This window comes from Crassostrea angulata, chromosome 7, assembly GCF_025612915.1.
Source record: "Crassostrea angulata isolate pt1a10 chromosome 7, ASM2561291v2, whole genome shotgun sequence".
Classification (NCBI taxonomy): Eukaryota; Metazoa; Mollusca; class Bivalvia; order Ostreida; family Ostreidae; genus Magallana; species Magallana angulata.
This window is the reverse complement of record NC_069117.1, coordinates 26,217,698-26,243,598: the sequence shown is the minus strand read 5'-3', so window position 1 is coordinate 26,243,598 and position 25,901 is coordinate 26,217,698. Positions and strand designations below refer to the sequence as shown.

Here is a 25,901-nt window from a genome sequence, read left to right as displayed (position 1 = left end):
CCTTAACAGTCTACATATATGATAAGAGTACAGGAGTACATGACCTATAATGAAAAAATTAAGAATATAATAAAATGCTATTTGTTAATTCATTTACATGTAGCATTTTGCCTCAGTTTTTGGCCATAAAATGTTTACCGATATTTACATATTAGGTTATCATCAAGGCAATTACATGTAACCTTGTATAATCTTCAGGTCAAACAAACCCTGATCTACATGACGCTCACCTGAGCCATCTTGTGTATACATTTTCACATGACTTGGGTACAGCCAAACGTAATCTACTCTGCGTTTTTTTTAACTCAATGTGTACGATCGGCAAAGTTTTGTTCATGTTGAACATTTTATCCCTTATAAGATTTTTTTTTTAATGTTTAAACGTATTTAATATGTTACTGAACAAAGATCAAACTATTTGTGAATGCTTTATAATATCAGGTGTAAAATGTATTATATTTCTTATTTGATATAGGCATGGTTTAGTATAAAGCATAAGTTCATATGCCATACTTGAACTGGAAACCAACCTTCATAGTCTTTTAGTGTGATGCTATGAATTTGAGTTTGTTAATTTAATGATGCAATTTTACACATACAAAAGCAGAGCTTCAACGGCGTCCAAGACCAAACAAGATTCCCTAAAATTTGAAATGTAATCTTTGATTATATAAACTATCACATAAATGGCTAGTTTGTCTTTTTACTAACTAATAAAAGTATTATAGTTCACATGCACCGACAGAAAATGATTCTAGCAAATGGGCAAGTAAAATAAGAATGCACCCCCCCCCCCCCCAAAAAAAAAAACAACAAAAAAACCCACACACAGACAAAACCAACCAAACACAAAAAGAACAACAATGTTAGAGAAGAAGTTTTTTTTTTTACAGACATTTATTTAAAAAACAATGTCACTATAAAGTAAGATTATTCCGACACAGACGTGTTATCTGTATTTTTGAACACATTCTTAGGCCATGTTTATATCAATTTAACAATGGTCTTAATTTCATAGTACATTTTATACAAGTGTATAAAATCAGATATATGAATGCTTAGACATATCTGCCCTTATTCCATATTATTAATTAATTCTAATGTGAGTGAATTGAAGATCTTGCAACATGTAACATGTTCAGAGACATTGAATAATAAATATATTTGAACACCAACTCTTTCAGAATTGTTCTTCTTACACGTAAGTTGTCTTTAAACATTTCTATTTTCACTTGTCTATAACAGATGTGTACACACTAAACTTTACCTTGTTATGATAATGAATAAGTCATAGACGGTCTCATAATGTATACGGCGGAGCTTTGATTAAAAATGTTAGGAAAAATAAATCCTAGGGTTTTTCAGACAGGCAGTCAGCAAACCCTACCTATTGATAATACATGTAAATTTCAGACTAATTATAAAAAACAATTGTCATTTTACCACAAAACAATATTATTATTCATTTTGATAACATTTTTGTTTATTTACAGACGTGGATACTGATCTTACAAGGAAATCATGCGAAATGCAATCATATTTTTATTTTAATCTCTTTTGTGTTTTTGTCATGACTGCTTATTTCTTCGAATTACTGTTTTCATCAAGCATGTCGAATGTGGTTTCAAATAAGCGACCTGTTTCAAGTTGTCTGGCACGAAACGTTATTTCTGTTTCACCAAAAGTAATGATTTCCTCTATCTCGGCATTATTTACGCCTGGTGGTAACTGGACTGAGACTTTGCAAAGTAGTCGACAGCCTTCTTCGTCCACAAATTTAGGATTTACCTCCTTCGATACGTATATTCCACACTCTATTTTTCCTTGACTGGGTTTTAATGAATGACACACAACAGGGTATTCACAGCCAGGTTCAATTCGTTCTCCACGTTTTACTAAGGGGTGCAGAACGTCTTTGCATCGCTCCATTCCTCCAACCGTAATTTTTTTGTGTTCTGGGTCCTCTCCAGGCTTGAATTTTCGACAAATTTGAATTCCATATGTATAGCGCGCGGCACGCCGCGAAATTGCATTTGGAAGATGACCAAAATATACAGCGCCTTTTAGGATAGCAAGTCCAGCATCGGCAGGTATGATAAAATCACGTGTCTTGAATTTTTCTCGAAGGGCCGCTTGAACAAACTTACAGTCTGAAAACCCGCCGACCATAATTATATTTGTGACATCGTCAAAATCCTTGTTAGCTAATACCTTTGCAACACACTTTATGATACCATCTATTGCATTCTGGAAAAGGTTTTGAAATATTGGCAATTTTAAACACAATTTGTAGTTGTTATAGGTAATGCTTCCTTTATAATTTGACATCTGAAGAGCCTTAGATATACCACCTGGTATTTTCTCCTTGATATACTTATCTAATTTCAATGGAATAACTATTCTAACTTTTGGTTCTTGTGCCGGACCGTCACTTTTGTTTGCACCCGAACTTTCGCTTTTGTTTGCACCCGAACTGTCACGTTTTTTTGCTTCAAAGTCTCTTAACATAGCCAAATAATCCTCCATGCTTTCTTTTGCAAATGATTTCAGAATATCTTTACCCGCAATTTCTTCAAAAATCTTTTCATACTCGCTATCCACCGAAGTCCCCCCTAAAGGCCCCCCAGTGGCAGGATACAACTCCTCCAAGGTTCCATCTACAGTTCTTTTATGAACTGTGATATCAGCAGTACCACCTAATAATGAGAAATCAATGACTCTTCATTAAAACAGTACATAAATAAAAATATTTACATTCACTTTCTTCCCCTCTATTAAATTGCATTTATTGATTTGAGTGATATTTACGCATAACACAAAAGACCCAATCACCAAATCTGGGGTGTATGAATACATTCAGTATTCCTTCGGTATTTCTCGAAGAACATGAAATCACTCTTCTCGCGACTTCAAACCGGATCACGACCTGATAGTATATTTACGCTAATTAATATCTCATTGATGTAAATATATTTTGACGGTTAAATGAATTCAATTGATTAATTTCTTAGTATGCCAAAAGTAAATTCATTAATTTACAGAAAGAAAAATAAAACTGCATGTGTTATTAGAATTTAAAACGCTGAGCACTATTTTTGTCAACATAATTCGGCTGTTCCAATGGCTCTTCCGTTAATTTCGCATTACGCGTTGAATAGAGGTTTTTAAAAATAAATCATATTTGCGCTAGCGTGCGTTATTCAATTTGTATGCACACACCTTTGCAGTTATGAGACCACATCTTTCAAAAAATGATGATTCAATGCTTAAATATAAACTTTATTTCATAATTTTCGGCCGCTAGAAGGTCATCAGTGATGTTATATGAAAGAAAATGGCGTTAATTTGGTAAGAAATGCGATTTAAATTGGGGAGAGCCAAATTTGATTAATATCTTCAAAAGGTTTTTAAATGGGAGAAATCTGTGAGTTTCATATTATCGATAAAAAATGCAATAAATTTTTTGGCCAAAGGAATTTTTTCTTTTCTTTTTTAAACTGCAATTCTTCTCCTGTTTTGTCTTACTTAGGTATCGTAACACCATACGAGTTAATCCTGAATTAAGAATCTTTGATTCTGAATTTGTGAAGGAATTTTCACTGCAAGAGGGCACTTTTGCATTCACACTTTTCATTTCCCTACACGAAATCAATCCTTAGAATAATTTAAGAAAGAGAATTAGGAAATCTGGCTGTATTGCAAATTTTAATCACCATTAAGACCCAATTAACGCCGTTTTCGGGAATAATGAATGTTTGAACGTTTATTTTCTATCAAACTATATCAATGGTGCATGAAGTACAAAAAACAAAAAAATATTTTCAAAAATATGAATGCAGGGTTAAGTTAGAAAGAATAGAAAAATTTGAATGAATCAAGCTAATATATTTTTTAAACGAATGCGGACAAATTTTTCAATAAATCAGTATCAGTTGTATTCATAAGACTCCCAAATTTTTAAGTACTAGTATTTTTTTTAACATTTCATACGTATCTTTCCTTAATTAATTTATTGCGGACTAAAGAAAATGCCTGACATTTCATAACGTAGTAGTATTCGTCACCCAATGTGTTTTTATTATATAATAAACAAATTCTATGGCATCTTTCTATGTTACTCCATCTTCAAGTTTCAAATGGTAATTTATGATAACAGGCTCTAAATTTTGTAAAAATGACACTAAAATGTTTTTAAAGTTTCTTAAGGTAAATCTCTTGTCCAATACTTTTCTTGAAAAATCTGTAATTCACACAATTGGGTGATTTTTTTTTTTACATTTCTGAACCATTTTTATAAAAACTAATTGAAGAGAATTTCTTTCACAACAGATTTTAGCCAGTAGGTACAAGAAAAGCTTAGATTAATCAAGACATAAAAAAGACCATATGGGTTAATTAAGTATATATCTCACATATTTTAATCATGGGTAGATAAACGAACCTTCAGAAAAGCATACATAAAAGAAGTGATACATTACATGTATCATTTTACAATTGAAAAAGTGTTAAGGTCTTACGCGCGTACGCTTTGTCTGCTCCACTTTTGAAACAAGAGGCCCAGGGGCCACATCACTCACCTGAGCAACAATCGCCTTAATTCTGATCAAATTAGCATTACAGTATCAAAATACCTTGACAACTAAGTATAGTAGATCTTGCTAAATAAAAATTGAAAATCTGCCAGTTTTTATCCACCTCTTTTTTTTGGGTAAATACCAAGCCCCTTTTGTTTGTTGTACCTGTAAGAAGATTTTTTCTCTATTCCTATATACCCCCCCCCCCATTTCGTGGCCCCACTTTTCTCTAGGGAATCATGGTTTCATCAAACTTAAATCTGCATAATCCGTGCTTTCACACTAAGTACTGAGTTTTGGACCGAAAACTTTCCAAGAATATTTTTAAAGATTTTCTCTATATATAAAATTTTACCCCCCTTTGTGGCCCGCCCTACCCCCAGGGACCATGATTTGAACAAATTTAAATCTACATTATCTGTGGATGGTTACACGCCAATTTGAGCTTTCTTGGCCTAAAAGTTTTTAAAAGAAATTTTTTAAAAAGATTTTCTCTATATATTCCTGTATTAAAAAATTTCACCCAATTGTGGCCCCCACCCTACCCCCAGGGACCATGATTTGAATAAAACTTGAATCTACACTACCTCAGGATGCTTCCATTTTAATTTGAGCTTTTCTTGCCTAAGTTTTGAGAAGAAGATTTTAAAAGATTTTTTCTATATATTCGTATGTAACAATCCATTCCCCCATTGTGGTCCCACCATACCACCAGGGACTATGATTTGAACAAACTTGAATATACACTACCTGAGGATGCTTCCACTTTAATTTGAGCTTTTCTGGCCTAATAGTTTTTGAGAAGAAGATTTTTAAAGATTTTCTCTAAATATTCCTATGTAAAACTTGATTCCCCAATTGTGGCCCTACCCTACCCTCGGGGATCATGATTTGAACAAACTTAAATCTACACTATCTGAGGATGCTCCCATTTTAATTTGAGCTTTTTTGGCCTGATAGTTTTTGAGAAGAAGATTTTTAAAGATTTTCTCTTTATATTCCTATGTAAAACTTGACCCCCCTCTTGTGGCCCCTTTCTACCCCCGGGGACCATGATTTGAAAAAAACTTGAATCTACACTACTTGAGGATACCTCCACACAAGTTTAAGCTTTTCAAGCCGAATAGTTTTTGAGAAGAAGATTTTTGAAAAATACCAACAAATTTTCAATAATTCTCAATTATCTCCCCTTTAAAGAGGGGGTTGCCCTTCATTTGAACAAACCTGAATCCCCTTTACCTAGTGGTGCTTTGTGCCAAATTTGCTTGAAATCTGCCCAGTGGTTCTTGAGAAGAAGATGAAAATGTGAAAAGTTTACAACAACGATGACGACGACGACAACGTCAGACAACGGACAAATTGTGATCAGAAAAGCTCACTTGAGCCTCTGGCTCAGGTGAGCTAAAAAGGCAAAAAAAAAAAATGAAATTTGGCTACACTCCAAGTTGATGTCCATTTTGACCTAATTAACCCCAATGTATTACTATGCTACATCAACTCATTATTGCTTGTTGTTATTTTTTTCCCCCACGAATGAGATTTTAAAAGTGAATTATTTTTTTCTGCCCTCCATTTTGAATCGTTATTTTGACTTACTTAATGTCATTTTTGTGACGGCCAGAAAATTTTATTCGTCTCAGCACACTTTAATTATGATAAAAGGAACAATGCTAAACCAAATGATAAATATTTGCGGTAAAACGTATTTCTAGAGTTTCTAGAGCCATTTTTTAAGAAATCATGCCCAGACTATATACAAATGGAATGAAATCTTACAACCAAAATGTTAAGAGTTGGTAGGGTGTCTTAAAAATGTAAAAAGTAACATAGGGAGCTACAGACCTACAGCTACTAGAAAACCTGCATAGACGGATAAGTGACTTGCTGTTTTAAGAATATTATTTAATTATATATTTACATTCAGGGCGTCATTTGCTTCTACGAAATTAACCCCATGGATTTTACTGTCTTTTAGGCAACGTGATTAAATATCAATAAATCAAGGATCACAAAATAAATAACATGTAAATTCGTAAAATAGTCGTAAATAATACCATTAGTATTCGTAAATTTACGACATATTATTTAAATCACACAATTTTACGGATTAAAATATGCTTACCTCCTAGATCAACTACCATATATTTTTGTCCCCTTTCTACTGATCTTTTGAATGTATCATCCTCGTTAGAAGACCCATCCTTCTTGTCTACTAGATACATGTGTTGACAGTAAATTGAAGCGGCCTCTGGCTCCAAGGCAAGAGTTAGTTGGTTTGTTTTTATACCAGCCTATAAAAGAGTCGAATGTTTAAGTCTTAAGTTTGCCTGTGTCGGACTCCTCTTGATATTAAAGTAGTTTCAAGTACATTACAATCACAATACTTCCACGGTCTGAATTTTCAAATTTTACAATATTTGACCAAATATGTTTAAATTTTTTTTTGGAAAGGTAAGAATTATAAAAGCCGTTGTGGGATTTACGAATTATGCTACATGTATTAGACTCATGACTTATAGATTGGAAGTCAACGTTCTAACCCTTTTCGCTACATTGTAAGGTGACCATTTGGCGAAAAAGACATTGAATTCTTATAAAATTATATTTGATTTCATTATTTCGATAAGAAGCACGCCACAAAATAGAGGTGTTCCATACCACCTTAAAAAGAGCTTCTTCTCCCAGCTTTTCACTTGATTTAGTTTAAATTTATGCAATTATTTACAATAATTTTTAGTATATAATTCTCGGTCACTCGAATAGAACTTTGTTTCCTCTATAAACATATGCGAGGTTCGATAGATTGATCCGTTTGGAAAACAAGAAATCAACAACCCTTGCTATTTTGGAATAATTTAATTTTAAGTTACTATTTTTCGAAAGGTTGTCAGTTTCTAAAGGTTCGTAAAGATGCAATTTAGTGATGTTTTATAAATAACGTGTTTCAAGTCTTGGAATGTTGAATTACGGTTGATGTGTATACACAAAAAAAAAGAAAGAAAAGAAAAAAAGAGCCATGCCCTTTATAGCGGACAGTTAGTGTTTACAAAAAAACTTAATTAGTCATACAGCTCAATTGAGCACATAACGACAAATAATCATTTTAAAAGCGTTTAAAACAGCTATATTTCTTTCATATACTGTTATTGCTACAACTCATACAGACAACTTACTTTTATTGCTGCTTCACGCATGAACAGTTTTGCTTCATCTCCCCATATTGCAGGAACTGTTAACACAAAGTCAATATCATTTTCAATGATTTGACCCTCTGCAAGTTGTAAGTTCATCTCAGATAACATGGAATTCTTCAAATATTTAATACAAATGGAAAAAACATCCATTGCTTTCATCTCTTTCCCGGTGACATCTTTGATCATTAAATTTCGGTGCAGTTTCTAAAAACAAAAAATAAATATGTCTTTTTTTTAATGAAAGTAAATTGATACTTACATTTATACTGCATGTATATTGATTTGCCTTTATACTTACAATAATTATCGAATTTTCTTAAAATACAGATGCATTTAAGCAAAGCATGTACCTTATTCTCATGAAGCAACATCTTAAATCTGTGGAAGTAATAATATTTCTTATAATCTTCATTTGGTTTTTTCTCTCCGTTGTTCTCTGAATCTGAATCTGAATCTGAATCATTTTTTTCGGCCATTTCAGTATAATATGTGTCGGCCTGTAAACCAAAAGCTGCGAATGTTTTATTTGGGTTCAAAAGCAAAGAGGTAGGAACTTTCATCGACAGAAAATTTCCACTGCAATTTTCAATGACTTGTACTTTACTCCAGTCAAATTTCCACGAAAAAGCAAATCCTGAGTAAGTGGTTCCAAAATCAATTGCTGCAACAGCAGCCCTTGTAGATTTTGACTTTATGTCTTTTAGATTCTTCTGTTCCTGTGAATATATTGAGTTTATATATACGGACATAAGATTTAAAAAAATCATGTCTACCCATTTCACCGGAAAATATACGAAACGGTGTCTTAGAATGAGATGATACAAAAGTCAAACATAACTCTCAATTATATTACATGGAATTTTACATTTGATGAAAAATAGGTACAAATTCCCTAAACATGGTGGTCGATATATAAAAACAATCTAGTTTCGTTTTGCACAAATACATTAAAACAGGTAAAGGATTAACAATACTTACCATTATTGTTTCAAATATAACATTTACAGGCGATCGTCCCCGAAACTAAATAATTCTGTAACATTTTATGTGTATTACTAAAGAGTCAGGCAGTGATTTTATAAACCTGTGAGCATTTTCACATCCTTCCATTTTGGAATATATGTAATGGAACGCCGTGTGGGCTTTAATATACAGGTAAGTTATCTAGTGCATTAACATAACTTGACTAAAATTTAAAAAACCCTGATAAAGTTTCGTACAACCAGACACTCGACTGTCTCCGTTAAACTGATTTACGAACACAGTCGAGCGTTCTGATTTAAAGAATGTGGGCGCTTAAGATGTAGATTCGGCAGGAATCTGGGCGCACAAGGAGAGTGAAAATTTCATCAATTGATTTTGAATATTTTTCGAATTATAACCGTTATCTGGTTTCTGTTGGATGTGGGATGAGTGGAAAAATATTTGAAATGCAAAAGGTTTTATTATAATATGGGTCTAAATAAAGCAACACGATGCAATTCATGCAAAATCCTACTTATTTACAACTGTTTTTAAATGATTTTGTTGTCTCTGGGTCTTCTCTCCACAAATTTGAAACGTGTAAAGGTAACATATTTCAACATTAAAAATGTCGCTTTTTAAAAAAAGATGGAGAGATGACCCAGAGATGACTGATTATGTACTTTTTCAAATTATTTTTTGAAGGATAAAAAACAAAGTCCATTGATATGACAGTGTTGTTTCAAACAGTCCTTTATAGAGCATATATTGACAAGTCTCCGTGGCTCAGTGGTTTCGTCCTGGATTTAGTGAATACATACATTCAGTGTTTTGGGTTCAAATCCAACTGGTGGTATTTTTAAAAAAAAATTAAACTTTTTTGTTTTAAATGTTTGTTATTATAACATGATGTTGAATTATAATATACCGGTATATTTTAATTTGTTTTTATTGATTTCTAGATCTGCTGTATGAACACTATAAAAAAAATTCTGTTCTTATTACTAGTTTTTTAGGATATACACAATATAACTTCATTAAAATATGTTTTCATTAACATTTCCAACTAGTTATTGGTTTACCTCTCATTGCCATTTTTTGAAAGCTTTGTGGGTTTTTTAATAACCGGAAAAGCCATGTACTTCGACTCTCAACATAATATATTTTTGTTGAAACCTGTACATAGCCTTTCGAGGTTATAGACATTTAAATCTTAATTGATTCGTGTCGAGGATTCCTGCAAACTTACAATCTTGTGCGCTCACTTTCTTTCGATTTATATATCGGTCTCAAAAATATATATCTTTGCAAAATGATACTTTGTTTTGTAATGCATAATATGTTCTTCATCAAAAATAATTTAGGACTTCTGAAGAATTTAATAGCATCTCTAATGTCTTTGAATTTTGAGTTATAATCAAAGGCCAACAGGCCTTGACAGTCCCCTGAGTACGATAACCGAAGATTGACAAGTCAGGAAGTTTTATGTTCGCAATTTTAGCTTCATTTTATAGTTTAATTTAAAACTCTAATTTTAACCTCCTCTGAATTTTGACTCCGCTTTTATACTTTGAAACCCTGGCCCATGGGCAGTGGATTTCACAATTGAAGAAGAGGACATTATGGACATAATAAAATTTAGTTTATCTCCCATTAATGTAACAAGAGGCCCATGGGCCACATCGCTCACCTGAGGAACAATAGGTATGATAAAATCAGCTTAATGGAGTCATAATACAAACTATCTGGACACTGTACAATAATACATGTAGATCCTGTATAAATAAAGTCCATTTTCCCCTGGATATTCTTATGTTTATAATCATTAGTCCCTTTTCTAACCGGATGATTTTATAGTCATATCATATGTTGAGTATTGCAGTTCTCAAAAAGATCCTTATCAATAGTTTACATATGGGATATAAACGTACATCAACCCCTGAACCTTCTCGTGAGGCCAAAGAATTGTCCTGGGGCCAAAGTCTTAACAATTATAAAGAATCATCTGGCTGATTAGTTTCTGAGAAGATTTTTTAAGATTTACCCTATACATTCCTTTGTTAAGCTTTGACCCCCCATTGTGGCCCCACCCTACCCCTGGGGATCATGATTTTCACAACTTTGAGTCTACACTACCTGAGGATGCTTTCACACAAGTTTCAGCTTTCCTGACTGATTAGTTTCTGAGAAGATTTTTAAAGAGTTACTCTGTTTATTCCTATGTAAAACATCGACCTCCCATTGTGGCCCAAACCTACCCCCAGGGTTATGATTTTCACAAATTTGAATCTACACTACCTGAGGATGCTTCCACACAAGTTTCAGCTTTCCTGGTTGATTAGTTTCTGAGAAGAGGATTTTTAAAGATTTACTCTATATAATCATATGTTAAACTTCGACCCCCCATTGTGGTCCCACCCTACCCCCAGGGGTTATTATTTTCACGACTTTAAAACAACTTTGAATCTACACTACCTGAGGATGCTTCCACACAAGTTTCAGCTTTGCCGGCTAATTAGTTTATGAGAAGAAGATTTTTAAAGATTTACTCTATATTCCTTCGTTAATCTTCGATCCCCCATTGTGGCCCCACCCTACCCCCGGGGGTCATGATTTTCACAACTTTGAGTTTACACTACCTGAGGATGCATCCACACAAGTGTCAGCTTTCCTGGCCGATTAGTTTCTGAGAAGATTTTTAAAGATTTACTTTATATATTCATGTTAAACTTCGACCCCCACTGTGGCCCCACCCTGCCCCCGGGGGTCATGATTTTCACAATTTTGAATCTACACTACCTGAGGATGCTTTCACACAAGTGTCAGCTTTCCTGGCCGATTAGTTTATGAGAAAAAGATTTTTAAATATTAACTCTATATATATTCCTTTGTTAAACTTTGATCTCCCATTGTGGCTCCACCCTACCCCAGGGGGCCGTGATTTTCACAAATTTGAATCTACATTACCTGATGATGCTTTCACACAAGTTTTAGCTTTCCTGGCTGATTAGTGTCTGAGAAGATGATTTTTAAAGATTTACTCTATATATTCATTTGTTAAACTTCGAGCCCCCCCCATTGTGGCCCCACCCTCAGGTGAGCTAAAAAGGTTAAGTTTACAATACAATAAGTTGTTAAAGTTGGTTTCTGGAAGAACAGACTTTGAAAATTTTCTTAATAAATATTGCAAATTTTTTACTTTGTTAATCTTTAGTTTTTAAGATCTGTGTACAAACATAGAATTGTGAGCAAATCTCTTTATCTTGCTTATAATTCGAAGCTTAACACTTAAATATGGTTAGTAAATAGAAATTGTAAACAATTAAACACAAGAAACATGCACTACATGTATAACAAATAAAGAACACAATTTATTTTTTCGAAATGAATCATATATAATTATATATACATGTATATACCTACATATTTCCGTCAGCGATATCAAACTCTATTTCAACTGAATAAACTCGAGAAAATGCCGAGCATCTCAACAAATTATTGCATTAATCTATCATTACGCAAAAGATAATGCCGAATTACCGATAGAATGAATTGTATTTCAGTAGGCACCTACCCCTACATCAGATTTTGCTTAATTTGCGCAGGTAAACAGTTAACTGTTTGATTTACCGAAGTCTCTGTTTGATTTAATACGTAAAAATCACGAAATACAGACGATAGTTTCCAGGTTACAAAGCATAAATAATGAAAACAAAACGAAAATCAGAACAAGCGAACACCAACGTCATGTGTGAAAACTGTCAACGCATTGAAATATTTAGCCTCAATTTACTTCACAAAATCGGCACCAATATATTTTGCATGTTTCAAAATTTCCCTTCATACGCGAACTGTTGCACAACAAGCAAATTCATCATAGTCAGATCGACCCTTTTTCGTATAATGTCATGGCTGCTTTAAACAAAGAACCTCGTTTTAGAAGTATGGAATACGAGTCTAGGTAAAATGGGTATGCAAACCCGGGCCGTGGCAAAATAAAAGCCGGGGCAGATCGGCAATCGTCAATTCCAAATACGCATTATTTTGCAGCAATATTTACAGCGAATACAAATATACTAGTCCATCAAATATCCTGAAATTTTAATGAGATTGGCAGATTAATAACTGCCAATCTTTTGTTTTGTCCTGGCCAAGTCTTGCCTACCCATTTTACCGGATGCCGATCCCGAAGCTATTAAACTGATTGAAACACGCCTTTCCTTTATTATTATTTTCGTAATAAGTCAGATTTGAAACAGAATTACCCCTTAATTTTTGCAATTTATATTTTCCTTCCCATAAGGATAATATATGTTAAACTACGTTGAATTTGCCTCGGTAGTTCTTGAGAAGAAGATTTTTTAAAATGCACCCCCCTTTTTCTACAATTTCAATGTTTTCTCCGCTTTGAAAACAGATCGGACTTTTATTTCTGCAATTTATATTCGCCCTCCCATAAAGATGCTTTGTGCAAAATTTGGTTGAAATTGGATAAGCGGTTTTAGAGAAGAAGTTCAAAATGTAAAAAGTTTACAGACGGACAGACGGACGGACAGACGGACAGACGGACGGACGACGGACAAAATGTGATCAGAATAGCTCACTTGAGCTTTCAGCTCAGGTGAGCTAAAAAGTAGAGAAAAGATTATTAAATTGTATACATTTTCCTTATGTTGTGATATTGGTCTTACGCAGGGGTTATGAACTTCAAAATTTTGGAAGAGGGCTTAATGAACATCATCATAATACATTTATTTTTTTATCCCATTACTGTTATAGGAAAGATAATGTTTTCTATTCACTATATGGCCATATTGTCTTCGCCTTAGGGCCTGAACCCCTGATCCAGGGTCCATGAATTTCTCAATTCAGGTGGAGGGCTTCATGGATATCATAATCATGGAATAGGTTTTTCCCCACATCTGTGGGAGTAGAGAAGATGAATTTACATTTTTTTTTCACTTTTTTTGCATGCATGTAATTGGCCCGGTCAATGAAACCCCAAGGGTTGTGAGGTAGTATTTTTCAGAATTTAGATTCCTTATATCCTAAAGATGTTTCAATCCAAATATGGTTTTCAAGATGAAGTTTAACATGTAAAATTGATAACGGACGACGACACACGACAGAGGACGCTCGATGCACCACGAGGTACGTACTGTAGATTCCTTATTTTACGCGAGTACTTAATTCCGCGATTCAACGGTTTTCCATCAAATCGCGAGAACATAAAAGACATTTGGAAAGTGAGACTGATATTGATTGAAAGCTAGCTCGTCAAAGTTTTACAGCCTCAGAGCCAGACCCAGTATTATGAGCTGTATAAAAGAAAATTCATATGACAAATTCGACAGATTATTCATTAGTACTAATTGAGTACCAAGGTTATTTCAATGTTAGCCCATGAAAATTCGCGAGAAAATCTCGCTTTTAATTTTCGAACATATGTAAACTACATGAAACTATGATGTTTTCGAACATATGTAAACTACATGAAACTATGATAACATTTCATCATAGTTTCATGTAGTTTACATATGTTCGAAAATTAAAAGCGAGATTTTAAAATTCGCGGGTGGGCTTCTCGCGATTTTACGCGGATATTTATTCATCGTGTTTAATTAGGAATTTTACAGTATTATCATACGGGATCAGATGAGCCTTTTGGCTGAAAGATAATTTCAAAAAACAAACAAACGGATTGCAATATGTCACCTGAGTAAGAAGTTCTTGTACCTTAAGTTTCTGGTATGAATATCTAGTTTAACAAGACGTTTTGGAATTGCAGCGCGTCTTTGTGTAGGTGTGTTTAAACAAGATTGGTTATTTTTTTAAAAATAATAAAGAAATAATTATAAAGTGAAATATGGTATTTTTTTGTATTTTGGTCATTTTTAAAACAATGTGCTGATAAGCACAACAATGCTCATGTTTGAGTGGATTGTTCATGTACTGCAGAATATTAACTCGATATCGATCTTTTTCATTTCATTTTTTTTTTCAGAAAACAAAATTAATCGTCTGAAACCGGTTTTTTGACGCTTGTATAATTTTTTTACCTTGTTTATAAATATGTATTAGAAGATATCAATTTCTCCTTACATTGAAATAACCTAAGTACTCAATTAGTACTTATGAATAATCTGTCGAATTTGTCATATGAATTTTCTTTTATACAGCTCATAATACTGACAAATTTTGGGTCTGGCTCTGAGGCTATAAAACTTTGACGAGCTAGCTTTCAATCAATATCAGTCTCACTTTCCAAATATATTAATATTTAACTTATATCAAAAGTGAGTACGTCTAAGTTGTACATGTATTGCCCCAGGCATGGTTTTGCAAAATCGAAAAAAAATGTTTAATATATATATTGATTAAAAAGTTTTAAACATTTATTGATTAATATTAAGCATCAAGCTGGCAACCGAAGGGCATCATAAAGACTGAAAAGGATACCTCTACTTAAACGAAATTTATTACTGCTTCTGCTGTGTGCTTAGGGGAGGGCTCTATTGACAATAAAGTTAATATGAAGCAATTAAAAAATAGAAAATAATTTAATTCCCTCCTTCTGATCATCAATCAGTTAAACAATGTACTAGATGTTTACGTGAGCGAGGAGGCCTTAACCAACAATGTAATCGTTTGGTCTTGCATATGTACGTTATTTAAAAGGATATCAAATCACTGTCCCATATAATCCCTATCATTTGAGAGTGGTGTGGCGACCGAACAGCAATATGGCTCATAGCAGTTTAGTTAGGATAATTGTCATTAGTTTGATTTACTATACAAAACTATCTGGTAAGTAATACAGTTCTTCAATACTAATAATTAATTTTCATAGAAAAACGAAATTCTAAATTGCTGTCACCCTTTATTGCATCAAAAATATATTTGTACTGTACGTGTAAATTTTGAACAATTCTAGGAAAATCAAAAAAGGTAATGTAATTTATTTCCAAAAAATCAAGACACTAATTTACAAATTTAGCAGAACTGGATACTTTTTAAAAGAAGTTATTTGTAATCCCAGAACAATTAAAAAAAATGGTTAAATCTTAGATGATACTCAAAGTTATCCTGTGATGACAGTCAAATAACCGAGGAATTGCAAAAAATAAAATAATTTAAAACATTTTTAAAGATAAAAAAAGGTAAGAAAGAATTGATTAACATTAACATAGGGTATTTTCTACGAATAAAGTGTTATTTCCAACTTTTTCAAGGTTTTATCAGTAACATCGATTTAATAATAAAAAATGAAAAATGAAATCAGAAATATGTCAAAGTCGTAGTTATATTTTCGTTTTAAATACATTCTTACAACAAAAATCAACACATACATATATCTTTAACAAAATCGCTTAATATGGTATAACCTTAATCTGAATCTAAATCTTAATCCCTAACGAAAAATAAACTAAGAGGAGTGTTACAGATCTCTCATAAAGCATAAAATAAAGTAATATATCTACATGTACGTACATGTAACCAGTAGTAGTTATATTGAATCATGTTTTCATTTTGTTAAAGAATAACAAATTAAACGAAAATTAAGAGAATTCACATAACATTTTGATTTTTCAGTTTAAGTTATTAGAATAAAAGTGTCAAATATATCAGTTTGGTAATTTATACAAAATGCTACAGTTTATAACTTAAAGAAACAATATAAATAAATTGTACACGCAAGTGTATGTTAAAATGAGTATGTATGATGACGTAGAACTTACTTTTAGTAATAGTTTGATAATATAATCTAAATCATACCGATAACCAACAGTCTTGCCAAAATGGCTCTTATTAGAAAAATTATTAAGGATTAATATTTCAACTAGCTCAATTCAAATTAAAGAATTATTGGGACCAATCTCGCAAGCTTTTATTAAGCAGATACATGTACTATGTAACAGATTTTAAGGTTGACATGTGACATTTCTAAAAAATGTTTTGTTTATTTTGCTTGCATAAAATCTTAATATCTTGTTTTAAAATTTCCTCCTTCTTATTTTATTCAATTGCCAGAATTAGACCAAAATGCGACTTGAAATTTAAATTGAGGAGGTCATGCAGTTTTATCTGATCACGAAACTTTAAAATTCCCAAGGCCTTTTCTCCAATTAACTTCTGGACTACACCGGTCTCGTTTTATTTCAAAAGAAGTCTTTTACACACTGTAACTATTCCCAAATTATTTAATGTTTACATTTGAACATCAGACTTAGTGCAAATCCATCAAGATCGAATGATTGGGAATTAACGGTATCACTGCGTCGCTTTATTTTCTTTGTCGCTTAAAACATTTTATCATAATATCAAAGTGTTTCCAACTTTTTTTAATCAAATAGCACGAGGATACCGTTTCAAATTTTAAAACGTACATAAACATACTTTATACACAAAAGTCGTCCTTTTCAATAAATTCAGCTGCAATATTAATTATAAAATTATTTTTGTAACTGTACACATGAACATGTACATTACTTCACAGCATTAATTTCTTTGCGTTTAAGGGTGGTCCCAACATGAGACCCAACTCAAGTACTTATGCTGTACTAATCTCGTTTCCCCCCCTGTATTTTAGACGGTGCCTGTGTCTCCGGTCAGACAACAGGAAAACTACCAACAACCGACAGTTCCGACACCGGTTCAGGTAATTCTACATGACTGTATTACAGTAATTTAGCAGAAGTCATGGAGGCAATAAGAGTGGTCAAATGAATACAATTTCACCACAGCACACGCACGTCACCCGAAAAAAATCACATCTCTTAGTTTTATTAATTCAAAGAAAGTTATTGTTCATTATCATTGATGACGCGCTTTTAAGTTTTCACGGATTAAAGAATGAATTACAGTTATTTTGATTTTCGTTTTACTCTTACAGGAAGGACATTTGTTTTAAACTCTATGGATAACGACTACCAAATAAACTGTTGTGGCTTTGTGACGACCTGGGAGTTCTATGTCACTACTACCAATGGCACTTTGTACGCTCAGGTGTGGCGACAGGTGTCCGGAGCCTGGACGTTAATTGGACAGAACTCCTTTGATATTGAAAGTATCTAGATTTGATAATTCTAAATTTTTGATTTCAAAAGTTAAATGTCATAGATTATAGCCGCATAGAATCCGTTTTACAATGCTACTAATTATCATGAATTTCAGCGGCAAATTTCAATGCAGTCTTCACTGGATCTATCACTGCCTCACAACAAATATCGGTCCAAGCAGGAGATTACATTGGATTGTAAGTTCACCATTCACCAATGAATCTAGTTAAATTGAAAATCATTTTTTTAAATTCATTCAATTGATTATCGTGTTGTTCAAGCATGTCGTCGGGGGTCACCATACCGTCATATTACATAACAAATATGGGTAGCGGAAGTTCCAACGAAGACGTGATTTACTCGGATACAGCGACAGGGACAGTAGGAAGCACGGCCACCTTTTTACACTACAGAAATAACATAGAATTTAGCATTAAAGCTACATTATCACCAGGTAAAAGAGATTGAACTTTAATGCATTACTTATTTATTAAATATAAAAAAAATTTCCATTGATTTTAAATGTTGAACTGTAATTGATGTATAGTGTTTAAGAAACCTCCATTTCTTGTGCAAAACTCTGTGTTTGTAATTGGAATAAGGGGAAAAATAATTTGAAACTAAACATTTCAATTTTAAATTCCAACTTACTCTTCCCATAAATAAAACAAGAGGCCAATTGGCCTTAACGGTCACCTGAGTAGCATATAACCCATACTCAAACTTGTCAAGGAGTCTCATATATGCATTTAATTAATTAGGTTTCATTCTGGAGTAGAACAATTATAAATTTGTAATGACGACCACCTCCCTGCCTGAAATCTTTCAAAAAGAACTATGGAACCTAAAATTTTGGCAAAAAACTTAAAGATCTGGTCTACAAAATCATGAATTCAGTTTTCCATTCAGGTGTGTGGTAGTAAAGAAGATAATTTTTAAACATTATATGCATTAACACCTATACATCCATTTTGGCCCTGTCGTATCTATAGAGTCAAAACCCATACTCCAGGGGAAATGAAAATTAAAATTTCAGTAGAGGACTTCCTGGTAAACATAATTATAAGTCAGTTTTTAATACAGATGTGTGAGAGTAGATAAGAAATTTTTTAAACATTATATGCATTAACACTATATTGCCATATTGACCCCCCTCCCATGTCCAGAACCCCTGACCCAGAGGCCATGAATTTCACAATTTAGGTAGAGGAGTTAGTGGACATCATAACCATTTATTCAGTTTTTTGCCCACATGTGTGGGAGTAGAGAAAAATTTTTAAGATTTAAAACATTTTTACAATATGGCCATATTGGCCCCACCCTAGAGCCTGAACCCCTAACAAAGGGGTCAAGAATTTAACAATTTTGATAGAGGGCTTCATGGACATTATAACCAGGCATTTAGTTTTTAAAAAATATATATGGAAGTTGAGAAGAAGATTTTCTAAGATTTAATACATTTTTACAATATGGCCATATTGGCCCCACCCTAGAGCCTGAACCCCTAACAAAGGGATCAAGAATTTAACAATTTTGATAAAGGGCTTCATGGACATAATAACCAGGCATTTAGTTTTTAACAAATATCTATAGAAGTAGAGAAGAAGATTTTCTAAGATTTAATACATTTTTACTATATGGCCATATTGGCCCCACCCTAGAGCCTGAACCCATGACCCTGGGGTCATGAATTTCACAATTTTGGTAGAGGGCCTCATGGACATCATAATCATGCATTTAGTTTTTAACAAATATAAATGGGAGTAGAGAAGAAGATTTTCTAAGATTTAATACATTTTTACTATATGGCCATATTGGCCCCACCCTAGAGCCTGAACCCATGACCCAGGGGTCATGAATTTCGCAATTTTAGTCGAAGGCTTCATGGACATCATAATCATGCATTTAGTTTTAAACAAGTATGTATGGGAGTAAAGAAGAAGATTTTCTAAGATTTAATACATTATTACAATATGGCCATATTGGCCCCACCCTAGAGCCTGAACCCATGACCCAGGGGTCATGAATTTCGCAATTTTAGTCGAAGGCTTCATGGACATCATAACCATGCATTCAGTTTTTTCCTCACATGTGTGGAAGTAGAGAAGATTTTTGAAAATTTGGCTTTTTTTGCATATTTGGCCCCGCCCGTGGCACCCCAGGGGTGGTAGAGCCATGAATTTCACAATTTAGATTCTTCTTACCATAGAGATGCTTCACACCAAAAATGGTAACGATTGGCCTGGTAGTTTCCAAGAAGAAGTTAAAAATGTAAAATTGTTAACGCACGACGACGGACGAAGACCAATTGCAATAGGTCACATGAGTGACTCAGGTGACCTAAAAATAATTAAAACCTTTACACAGTTACTATGGTACTGTTGATTTGCAGGGCCAAGTTTAAAATATGGCGAAGTTTAGGTCAGTAGATAACTAGATATTCAGAATATAACTATTGCTGTTAAACTGCATGTCGTCATCAAACTGTACCATTGCATCCTGCAAAGACCAGTACATACACTACTGTTATTGTTAAGGGGTCCATTTTTTATGTTAGTCAATTAAATATTTCAACCGTCTTTTTACCTACTGTTATTTGATTTCGTTTAGGTAACACCCCACAGTTTGCATCGCTACCCACGACATTATCTGCAGGTGAGGACACGGCGGTTGGAACGACGCTGATAACGGTAACAGCAACGGACGCGGACTTGTCCGACAACCTGACGTATACACTGACGTCAACAAATCCTGCTTCCACGTCTTTTAACTTTGACCCGATTTCAGGTTAATTAAGAATTTTAATGAGATTTTTTCGTTAAGCTCGCCTGAGCAAGTGAATCTTAAACTTAAACTTTGCGTCATCAATAATTCAATTAAGAGCGTTCGAAATTCTTCATATGAAAGGCTAGATAATCCTAAAGAAATTTTATCTGTATGCTCTATGCTCTGTTATCATTCTAATTTGTTTTAAAACAATAAAAAACTTTAAAAAAATATATCTTATAAACAACAGTTTTGAATAAGCGTCCTTAAATAACTTTGTTCAAGTCATTTCACCCAGAGGTCAGTTTGTGGTCCCAAAAGAGCTTTAAAGCTGTCATTTAGACAATACAAATGATTTCTTTGATGAGTTGGTGCAGTTAATGTACTGTTTAAATACATCAGTTTGTCAGCCTACAGAAACAGCCGAATTGTGAAGGTTTCGATAAATCGATAAACGGGGCATGTAGACAAATAATAACAAATTTTCTAACAAAAATGTAAACCGCGTTGATAACAATATTATGAAGAAGTTTCAATAGTGAAATGTTACAACGAGATTAAAAACTATAAAACTATTTTAACTGTGACCGGACAAGAAGAAAAAGGACACCGTGGGGGTAAAAATGTACGAATTGGAATTCGAATAAAATAATCGTATAGAGGAATACGAATAAAATAATTGTATGGAGGAACAATTTAACCTAATATATATTTTTTTCCAAGTAAATTTCAGCAGTGTGTTAAACTACAAAAAGCTTTGTGCAGTTATACTATTTGTATTTGTTTTGTAAAATAATTGTATTAAAAAAATATTTATTAGTTTCTTGGCTATTGTTGCTTAAGTGCGAGTTATGGCTTCTGGGTCCCTGCTTTTCACAAATGATCACTGATAATTTAACAAAGAGTTCAAAGTATACTAAATGATATATTGTTATCGTGTATTTCTTTTTCAGGAAACCTGACCACTCTGACAACGTTGACTGTCGGTACTACCGTGTTCAGTTTTTCTGTAGTAGATCTATGCGGCAATGCAGAATCAGCCACTTTCACTCTAACTGTTGCAAACCAGGTAAAATAGATGTTATAATGATTTAATTATATAATATGTACAGCTGCTATAATGAGTTAAAACATTAAACTGCATATATTAGTGCTTGATTTGAACATTATTTTTGTTACTTGTCTATCAGCCTCCAGTTTTTCAAAACCTGCCGAATACTACAGAAATTAGTGAAGATCTCTCGGAGGAGACGGAATTATTCATTCTGACCGTTACCGATCCGACAGTAGGAGATGTAGTGACGTGCTCCTTAAATAGTATAGTTCCCACGACAAATGATTTGTACTTTTATTACTCAGTCGGAAGATCTAGTAAGAACAGTATTTACTTATTCTTTTTTTTCGCCCAAAATGATTGCATTTCACAGTGTTTATTTCTTAAATCCTGTATGAAAAGCTTAAGAATGTGTCATAATTTTTATCATTCATATTGAATTTTTCCACAGGGTACTCTATTTATCTACGAGGTGGCGCTTCTTTGGACTATGATACAGCCAGAGAGTACTTGATGACCATTAATTGTACAGACACCAAGGATTCAGTGAGTAGCACATTTGTTGTGTACGTGTCCAAAAACGAACCGCCAGTCATCACAAACCTTCCAGCAAGTAAGATTATTTTTAAATTTTGTGTGTGTGTGTTTGTGTGTTTAGTCGCATACAGATATGAGTTAATTATAAAAAATTAATCTTTGTTTTTATCAAGTAACTTTTTAATGATATTCAAGATGTGTGGTCTAAGAGACAACAGGCAAATTTTGCGGAATAACCTAAACAACCTCTTAACAATGCATTAATTTTTTTAATTATATCTTGTAATGAATTAGAAAACAATTTTCTTTTAAATCAGTAGTTACCGAGGCAGACCTATATCAAATAAATTCGGAACTTTTTTACTTGTTTTCTCTTACATTGTTCACAGAAAATGTGGTTAAAAATTGTATTCGTAATTGCGATTAATTATAACAAAATGTATTAACAAAACGTCAATTAGTTTTAAACTACAGTAACAGAACGTATTGAATTCAGAGTTACATTGTAAACTTGTATATGTGAATGACGCCATTATTTTAGTCAGCATTTGCTTTATAATGATTGAAGGTAAATGCTGTCTATACAGTTAATAAATTCATGTACCTTGAAGTCGTCACTTAAAGCTGCTTGGTCCGATTTTTTTTTGTTAATACAGTATCAATTTTTTTTTCTATACAAACCATTTATCTTAGAAAGTAATGGGCTTTCTCCTATTTACACCAGCAGAATCAGTCTCCTTTTTAAGTTAAATATAATTTCTTTTTGGGCAAACGAAAAAACAAACTAAAATGCATCACGGGAATGTTTAGAGAAGAAAACCGTTTGGTTTCGTCCCCCGAATAATTGGGGTTATTCAACCCGCATGCTATGCATCGATTAGCGAACAAAACTTACATTTTTTTATTTGTAATTTGTCTGATCATTTCGACCTTTATTTAAAGAGATGTCAATGTCGTAATACAACCATACCCGTGTTGTCGTCAGGGGTGAACTTTAACATGAGGCGAAATAACTTGGTACCCTTTTATGTCGTTTGTTTTGTTAGCAAATTTTGTACGAATTTTTCTTCATTGAAATTTGGCTTAATTGACTGTGAAAACTACTGCAATGTCTAGTATTATACATATACTTAGCATAACCATCGTTTAAAAGCGTTCATAAAATTTGATATAAAATCGGACCAAGCAGCTTTAACTTGCCTCTGATATTCGTTTTAACACCATCACCAGTTAATAAGCAAAAATATTTGATAGAAACAGGTTGCATCCATATGTTTAATGCAATCATACTAAGTGTGTGCAATAAAAACATTAAAATGTTATTTTTAAGGTGTTAGTGTATCTCCAAACACAATTGTCGGGACGTCCATTTTTACTGTGACGACGACCGACAAAGAGTCCGCCCAGCTGTTCTACAACATGACTTGTATACCATCTGAATGTCCTTTTAAAATATTTGCATGTACGTATCTCAAACGTTTGGTGTCGAAAAGGTGTTACATTATTTGTAACTTGGGTAACGTTTCTCGCGTAACTTTAGTGTTTTGTGTGACTGCTTACTATTAATCAAATGTAACTATTGTAGTTTACATAGTCTTAACATGAAAGCCACTTTAAAGTATTTTCAAACATACATTTACATGTATAGTTTTGTTTTTAATTCTCAGCGGGTGCAGTCCTTACTGAAAGCAGTGTGGTAAATGTAACGGAGCCAGGATTTGACCTCTATATCTATGTATTTGATGGGAAAAACCTTGTTGGACCCAAAGTACTCACTGTTCAAATGAAAGGTAATGTCTTTGTCATATGTACAGATCTTAATCATGACATCTCATAGTTTGAAATAAGATTAAGTAAATTTTCCCTCAAAGCTGCAATGTACACGGTACATGTACGTTTAAGATATTTTTTTTTCTTCAAAACTAATGGCTAGGTTTGGATAGACTGACTAGCCTTTGGCCATATCACTACATTTACTCGTCGGCTCTCATGAATAGTTTAGGCCATGTGTCTAGTAGCTTTTTCCTTTTCCCACTTCGTAAATGCAAAATTCTTTAGTCGAGTAAAAAGATATGCTCATAACTCACGTCATTAAACATATAAGTGCATGTACACACAAAATTAAACTTGCGTCTCAAAATAACTAGCCTGTAAAAAATGGAAAAGATATTATTCATACAATATTTTTTTTTAAATCAATGCTTTAATAGACATAAATATCTTTCAAGATTTAAACATACTTTGTATGAATATATTTGATTTCACGTTGAATATTAAAAGATTTTTAATATTTGTAGAAACAGACTCCACCGCCACATCAACATCGACTGATTGGCTGAGCACGGATGCAAAATATATACTGATAATCTTAACAATCTTTGCTGGGTTAGCTACGTTCGCAGTGATTGGATTTTGTGTGCTGGTGTTCAAGAAATCACCAAAATCAAAATCTAGAAATATTATCAAAACTAAACCTTTTCTATAAATGTAGCACTTATAAAAATGTGCGTCATACAATTTGTATATAACAGGCAAAGAGGTTTTAAAAAGTATATTTTACATCATTCTATGCTGTAACTTCTAAAGTATATATATAATATTTTTTGTTTACTTATTATGTATAATATTTTGAAATGTTTTTAACTCCGAAATAGTAAAGATTTATAAAGAACGAAATAGCAAACCAAACGGTTTTAATAGAATTGTACTTTCTAAATTAAAAGGAAAAAAAAGTAAAAAAAATTAGACATAAAAATCTCCAACATACAATTTATAATAAGCACATTCAAAATCATGAGTTGTTTTTAAGTACACGAGACAACATGGACTTGGAAGTGTACTTGCTTTATTAGAAATATTAACTGATATAAAGTGAATTGATAGGAAAATTGACGGACAACCTCCTGTGAACCCCCCTTTTAAAATAACACACTTGACCATGAAAGACATATAAAATGTTCAATACATTGTTAAACTATCGAATGAATATACGTATTTATTAACAGTCTATGTAAAAGCTAGCGTCAATGTTATTCTTTATTTGTTTCTAGAGCGCCAGAGGGTGTGCTCTGAAAACTAAAGCATCAACTAAAGCAATCCTTCATCATTTATCAAAAATGTGGTGCTTTAAGTAACAATAGTAATACATGTAAATATACTAAAAATAATACATTTTTATATCTAAATGTGTAAATTAAAATATTGAAGGAACAATTTATGATATGTTATTTTTAAGACACCTTTATTGATGTAGTTCAATGTTGCAATCGTTTAGAGAGTGTTTTAAACAAATATAATATTCTAGCTAATTGTATAATTATTTTACACGTCAGCATTACTTGAATAAAAATTTTGTAAATGTACCATGTACACTTCTTGAATTAAATATAGATTGAAATATATATTTCTGTAAATTTCAATGAATAGTTAGAGAAAGTAATTTCGTTTTCAAACTATTCATCAAAGGAATAAGAGTTTTATCCTTAACATGATAGAATCTTTTAAAAAGAATACAAGGAAGTACTTAGGATTATAATCTTTTAAATGTCAACACTTGCCTTAGGGTTCGTCGATAAGAAAATTAGAATAAATCAGCAAAGGTATTTAATCCCTTCTTTCCTATATAAAAAACCGAATGACACTCTCATTGGAAATCCCAAAATGAAACGTGCAAGAGCATACTGCATTGTACGATAAGATAGCATAGAAATTCTACTTGTGTGGTGTGTGTAAATGCAATAAATTGATTGCACAC

At 32.9% G+C, this 25,901-nt stretch overlaps 2 protein-coding genes across 2 annotated transcripts; one reads left to right on the top strand and one right to left on the bottom strand.

The window, feature by feature from the left end:
• Positions 1 to 1,575: 1,575 nt before the first annotated feature.
• Positions 1,576 to 8,896, bottom strand: LOC128191460 (heat shock 70 kDa protein 12B-like). The gene is made up of 5 exons (XM_052863531.1): positions 8,747 to 8,896; positions 8,119 to 8,484; positions 7,748 to 7,972; positions 6,697 to 6,865; positions 1,576 to 2,696 (listed from the first exon to the last, which is right to left on the bottom strand). Exons 1-5 carry the CDS (start codon positions 8,747 to 8,749, stop codon positions 1,579 to 1,581), a joined length of 1,881 nt encoding a protein of 626 aa, XP_052719491.1. The 5' UTR covers positions 8,750 to 8,896; the 3' UTR covers positions 1,576 to 1,578.
• A 6,565-nt stretch (positions 8,897 to 15,461) lies between these two features.
• On the top strand, positions 15,462 to 25,613 carry LOC128156246 (protocadherin Fat 4-like). Its single transcript, XM_052818305.1, has 12 exons — positions 15,462 to 15,538; positions 17,322 to 17,390; positions 17,625 to 17,798; positions 17,906 to 17,987; positions 18,072 to 18,244; positions 20,401 to 20,577; positions 21,510 to 21,625; positions 21,747 to 21,927; positions 22,062 to 22,223; positions 23,478 to 23,609; positions 23,815 to 23,937; positions 24,445 to 25,613. The coding sequence occupies exons 1-12, from the start codon at positions 15,475 to 15,477 to the stop codon at positions 24,630 to 24,632; spliced, it is 1,641 nt and encodes a 546-aa protein (XP_052674265.1). The 5' UTR covers positions 15,462 to 15,474; the 3' UTR covers positions 24,633 to 25,613.
• The last annotated feature ends 288 nt before the right edge of the window (positions 25,614 to 25,901 follow it).